The sequence below is a fragment of the Eublepharis macularius genome, chromosome 14 (genome assembly GCF_028583425.1).
Source record: "Eublepharis macularius isolate TG4126 chromosome 14, MPM_Emac_v1.0, whole genome shotgun sequence".
Classification (NCBI taxonomy): domain Eukaryota; kingdom Metazoa; phylum Chordata; class Lepidosauria; order Squamata; family Eublepharidae; genus Eublepharis; species Eublepharis macularius.
Genome location: NC_072803.1, coordinates 48,219,233 through 48,225,717, shown reverse-complemented (window position 1 = coordinate 48,225,717; position 6,485 = coordinate 48,219,233). Strand labels below are relative to the sequence as shown.

Here is a 6,485-nt window from a genome sequence, read left to right as displayed (position 1 = left end):
ACCGCATAGTCTGCCGTCCTCACTGAGACTCATAGATAGAGGGGAAGTTATTCAAACCACCACCTTGTAAGGTAGATTAGGCGCAGGCAGCAACTGACCCAAGGCAAGTATGCTTTGCATCTAAGTGGGGTTATGAACCTGCATTTCCCTGGTTCAAGTCTAACACTAGCCACTGCACACTGCTAAAAAGGAAAATTTGGGATTTAGCCATGCTGGCAAAATGGAGCCTCTGTATTCGCAGGCAGAAAACCTCTCGATAACTGCAACAACAGGTAGTCTTGCCTTCCGTGTTCTTGTTGCAGACCTTTCAAGGGCTTCTGGTTAGCTATCCCGGGAAGTAGGATGCCGAACTTAATACACCTTTGGCCCAATCCAGGAAAGACTCTTCTCCTTTGCACAGCCTCTTTAATCTCAAAAATTAATAAAGCACAAAAGAGTAATTATCCCACTGTGATATACCTGTAATATGATCACCCTTCTCTGGAATTATATTTCCTTTGCTCAGACCCGGAGCTGAAAGGAAAAACCACACTTGGCTGACGCAGAGGAACTTTATCCTGATAGACCTACATACCACAGCCAGCAGTGCAGAAACGCCATGTGTACACTCAAAACCACACACTTGATCTCTGAAGATTCCAGCACAACCCACCACCAACATCATGCAGGTAAGTTTTTGGCTTCCTTTCAGCTGCTAAGGAAATCCTTCCATGAAAACTTATCATAGCAAAATGTTGAAGCAGTAACCCAAGATTAAGCTGCACTGTTAACTCCTGAGATCTAAGGTATCTGACGAAGGGAGCTTTGACTCTCAAAAGCTCATACCCTGGAAATCTAGTTGGTCTTTACTTGAATCTTGCTTTTCTACTGCAGACCAGCATGGCTCCCCCTCTGAAACTAGATCCAAAGCTTGCGGTTCTCGGGGATATAGTATGAACCGATGATCTGCCAACACAGTGTTGGTACAGCAATGCTTTGAATGATAAGGGTCTCTGCAGGGTTCGCTCCATTAAACAAAAGGCTATTACTGATAGAATTCAAGAGACAGGATAAAGTATTGGGGAATCAATAGACCACGGATCCTTCTATAGCTCTCTCGTCAGCTGAGATCTGTGAAAGGTCTCCTGCTCAGTTCTCCATATCTAGCCAATTACTTTGGAAACTGACCTCTTGGGAGGGGGGCTGTAGTTCTGTGGTGAGAAAAAGATTCACCTTTTAGACAAGATGGTTTGTTATTTTCAAGCGTTTGTGTTGAACCCTGCCTTTATTGGTAGTGTGCGGTGGTACTAAAGTTGGTCGTCTTTTTGATCATTCTTCTCAATTTCATTTTCATTGCGTTTGACTCTCTCTCCCATAAGCCATTTTGAGCTAGTTCCATACAAATATTTTAAACCAAGGCCCCCTGCTTTCATTGGTTAAAAATAAAGGCCACAATCCTATAAGACTTGAGAAGGGGTCCCACTGAACTCCACAATGCTTATTTTTTAGTAAATCTGTACAGGGTCACACTACATTTGTAGAGTAGTACAGTTAGTGAAGCAGACAGCTGAGGGCATGACTGTTTCTTCAGTGCCACTGTAACTATTAAAATACCTTTTATTCCAACACTTAGTGGTGACTATTTTCCCCCCAGTTGTCAGTGGAGAGTACTCATTAGGTAATAGTTTAACTGGGTGTTGCATTGTTTGTTGTTTGAACTAGTCGCTGTCAGTTTAAGCAGAAAGGCAGCAGATAAAGGAGGTGCAAGAACTTTTATATTGGAACACTTAAAACCTAAAAATGCTCTCGGTTGACAAGCTTTCCAACCCACTGCTGAGCTCCTTTAACTCAAGATGCCAGGAACTGGACCTGGGAATTCCCGTGTCCCAGTCTGAAGCTTACCACCAAACCACAAACCTTTCCCCGTATGCAAATTTACTTGAATCAAATATTCCAAGAACAATCATGCTTGGAGCCCACAGACCAGATCAGGCCCAGAGCATTTTTGCCGTTTCCTGGTGACTGTGCCACATTGCAGTCAAGGTTTATCCAGATTCACACATGCAAGGGGAACAGCTTACAAGATTTTACAGTTGATACCAGGGGTTTTTTTTCTTGGAAAAGAGGTGGTGGAACTCAGTGGGTTGCCAGCACAGGAGGCAACTCCTGGCAGGAGGTGGTGTTCCTGGTACCACATGCACACATGCTCCCAGGGCCACACAGTGGGTCAGCTGGAACAAGGGGGGGGAGTTTTTTAAAGTTGATATCGCCCTCGGCGAAAATGGTCACATGGCCGGTGGCCCCGCCCCCTGATCTCCAGACAGAGGGGAGTTTAGATTGCCCTCTGCGCCACAGCGGCACGGAGGACAATCTAAACTCCTCTCTGTCTGGAGATCAGGGGGCAGGGCCACCAGCCATGTGACCATTTTCAAGAGGTGCCAGAACTCCGTTCCACTGCGTTCCAGCTGAAAAAAAGCCCTGGTTGATACTGTATTTCTATTTCAGAGTTTTATGCACAAGGTACTCCTGCTACTCCCCCTCAGCAGAAGCACTTGAAATCTGGACTATGTCACTCACAAGCTCCGGTGAAGGTGATGGGCAATACAAATAGAACACAGAGATGCATTTTTCTCATATAACACGTAGAACTCTGTTACAAGTGGCAGCCACTGAATTTGGAGGGCTTTAATTCATAGAGGCCCACCAACAGTTATTAGCCACACTGGCTAAGTAGAATCTTCATATTCAGAGAAGTGTGCCCCTGAATGCCAATGGCTGGGAGACAAATGAGGAAGACTTTGTAGGACTTCTGGGGCACCTAGTTGCCTCTTCTGGGACTGGACAGACCTTCTCATCTGACCAAGTAAAACTGCTGTTCTGCTATAACAGCAGGTGAAGGAAAAGATTACCCTCTACAGCTCCCCCTCCCTAATTTTATGCTGTAGTTTTGATGGGATTTTAAATTGTTATAAACTGCCTTGGGAATTCATCTCGGCTAGAAAGCAAGGAATATTCACATTATGTGATATCGTAACACACAGAACCAGCTCCCCTGTTTGGGGGACGGGAGGTGTGTAGAGGTGCCAAATATTAAGCAGAATATTCTCCTCTTTCCCTCACAGATAACATTCTACCGGCTCCGGACTTATCAATGCTGTTTCATCCTCTTTAATGTTGCACTTTTCCATGTTTTGCTCTTTGGGGCGGATCTAGTAGAGGAATACTTCCTGAGAGCTCTCCCCACTACCTACACAGACATGAAAATCCTCAACGCCAGAGAGAAAGCACGCAAGTTGGATGTGTCCCCCCTGAAAGTCAACATCTCCAAAGCTTACATTATCAGTAACTCGGAGGCTTGTGCCCACAAGGAGATCTTCTTGCTGGTTCTTACCTTCAGCAACCCTGAAAATGCTTCAAGGCGCGATGCAATTCGACGAACGTGGGCAAACATGACCGGTGTCAAAGGTTATACCACTAGGATCTTGTTTGTATTAGGGAAACCTTCTTCAGAAGCCACCGATTTGGAGGTCATCAGAGAGTTCCAGGAGCATCAAGACCTTATCGAAGGAGCCTTCTTTGATTCACCAGAGAACCAAACACTGAAGACTACTACAGCAGTGGAGTGGATAGTAACTTTCTGTCCTGGGGCAAGGTTCATTCTCAAAACGGATGAGGAGATGTTCGTTAACCTCCCAAATCTGGTTGACTACTTGTTAAGCCTGAGAACTCACCTTGAGGAGATCTATCTAGGGAAAGTGGTCCATCAAGAGGTGCCCAACAGAGACCCTCAAAGTCCCAGCTTTGTCCCCCTGCAAACCTATCCAGAGAAATACTACCCTGACTACTGCAGCGCAACAGCCTTAGTCATTTCACAGGATGTAGCAAGAATGATCTATGTAACGGCTCATGAAGTTCCTCCTTCGGTGCCTCCTGGTGTTTTTGTGGGAATCTGTACGAAGAAAGCTGGTGTGACGCCTATTCATAGCTCTCGGTTTTCTGGGAAAAAACATATCCGGTATAACCGGTGCTGCTACAAGTTCATCTTCACTTCAGCTGTATCGAGAGAGAGCCAGCTGGTCCAGGAATGGGAGGAAGTTAGTGATGGCAAAACCTGCACTTTACTGGAAACCTATTATGGGCTGGTGTCCTGTCGAGTCATGACTTATCTAGATGGATTTAAACAACTCAGTGTTGATGCCCTACAGAATGAGGCTCTTCATTTTGCTGATTAGATGTTAGAACGCCAGATGGTACTAAACCAGAGTTCCAAGTTTAAGGTGCCCCAGGGATTGACCACATGCTTTATGAAGACTGTCAGTGGCCGTCGCATCCTGTGGCAGAGTTCCATAGGTTAGCTATACCTTGTGTGAAGTAGTTTCCTTTTTGATAGCAACACCCAAGTACTGGTTGGCCCACTACCAAGAGGCGGGGGGGGGCTTCTTACTCCTTGCCAATGACTGCACAGGCCTATCAATTACTAGTGAACTGCTGGGATGCTTTTCAGCCAAAAGTATTGGTTCTGAAGTCAACTTACAGAAATAAAAGAGAATGTCCACTAAAATATACCTGTAAAAAAGGTACTCCAAAAGGAAGACCTTTCTTCAAGGCAATATGAGCACATGCCTGACATCGCTCCATCTTTTCCCAAGGTTCTTACTCAAAGCTGGATCCAGACCAAATAGATTAGCCCTTAGAGGTAAAGGAAGCCTCCATGTTTGGGGGTGGCAAGGAGCAGTGAGTAGGTTGTGAGCTTCAGGGGCAGCTGTTGAGCCACAAATGGCAAGAGACTACTGGATGAGACAGAACTTTAGGATGATGCACCTGTTCTCCTGAAGTGTTAAGAAAACTTGCTTTCATTCAGAAAACCTATTTGATAAATTCTGCTTGTTTCCCTAATATCTGTGTCTCCCCCACCCCCCCGTGTTAGAGTATGCTCATGTTTTTATTTCAAACCAGCATGAACAATGGGGATATATGTACTCAATATTGTCAAGCAATTAAAACCTTTCTAATCAGTGTAATCTCTTGCTCTGAAGTGAATGCTCATGAAAATGTACTTAAAACTCAGCCTCAAAGGAAGCAAACTTATCGATCTCAAAAAGTGAGGCCCATAAATGTGAGAACTTAAGGTGATACTCATTAAAAAATTAACTTCCCCTTTTCCTTAGTTCCGGATTCTGAAATATTCCTGGTTATGCAGCAGAAGCAAAATGGCTTCCAAAAGACAAACAAGTTCAAGACCGAACAGCATGGTCACCAAGTCAGAAAAAGGGCCGATATTTCAACTGGGTATGCTCATCGCTTGTGATTGTTGGTGTCAGCATTTTCAGTTCAGGAACAGCTTGCATAGCAGTCGAATCCAGTTAACCCGGAGACAAAATCTAAACCTAGAATTAACAAAACCAGTTGTAGTATACAACCTCATTTGGTGTTACTCCAAGTTTCCCAAGATTTCGGCATACAGATTTGCCTTGCCTTGCTCACTGTGAGGTTCTGACCATGAAGGGGGAGGGACATTTAGTTTGCCACTGCACTAAGCTTTTAAGGTTAAAGCTTTCTCTCTCACACACACACACACTCACACACACCCTTCCCAGCGCTGAGCTCATCCCATCAAGAGGAGCATCGGGAGTCTCTGAAAGCATCTCATTGCTTTCTGAATCTCATAGCTATCCCCAGCCTTCTAGTTATGGAGAGCAAGTTTTTTTTTTTAGAATTTTAAAAGTATGTTTGTGCCTCTGGCAACCTGCACATGTCCCCAAACTGCCAGTTATTTTACTGGAGACTTCAGGTTACGAAGCATTACTGAAACCTTCCAAGCAAATCATTTCAGTTCACCAGCAGCCAGCAAGCCGGTAAAGAAAAAGACAGCAGATATCCTAAGGGCATCTCTAAATGGACAATGTTACTGAAGAAAGCAGGTTCAGCCAGCCGTTCTGCAGGCAGTAAAAGACAAACCTTGCCTGCCTGTTTCATGTCACAGCAAGCAAGGCAGAGAAGTCCTTATTTTTCCTCTTCTTGCATTGGCTTAGTGAAGAGCTCTATGTGGAGAGGAGAAGGTTTAAGATGGTCACACAAGATGGCTGTGATAAAGATAAGAGGGAGAAGACTGAGAAACCTGATTAAGTAATCAATTTTTCAGTATAATATGGAAAAGGGCTGCCTTCTCACCTGAAAGAGAAGTTGAAGAAAATTTGAATGATTCTTACGTTCACAACTGAGGCTGAGTTTCACGAACCCCATGCAAGAAGTTTGCAGTTACACATAAGCCCATCACAAAATAAACTGCAGGAAGGACTTATTTGCTCATAATACGTCATGCAGACCATACCAAAAGCCTGTGTGCTTTGTTATATGGAGTTCCAAAAATCTGCAAATGTAGGTGCTGTTCATTATTTAGTTTGCCTCAAAGGGCAGTCACTTGATTTTTTTTAAGTAAAAGCCACCCCCAAAGATGTGTGAGAAAGTAAGAGCAAAATTGTGTTTGAAAACATACACACACCTGT

The 6,485-nt window shown here is 44.3% G+C and overlaps 1 protein-coding gene across 1 annotated transcript; it reads left to right on the top strand.

Annotated features, from left to right (window-relative positions):
- The first annotated feature begins 636 nt into the window (after positions 1 to 636).
- On the top strand, positions 637 to 4,211 carry B3GALT9 (beta-1,3-galactosyltransferase 9). The gene is made up of 2 exons (XM_054997374.1): positions 637 to 668; positions 3,102 to 4,211. The coding sequence occupies exons 1-2, from the start codon at positions 663 to 665 to the stop codon at positions 4,209 to 4,211; spliced, it is 1,116 nt and encodes a 371-aa protein (XP_054853349.1). The 5' UTR covers positions 637 to 662.
- Positions 4,212 to 6,485: the final 2,274 nt, after the last annotated feature.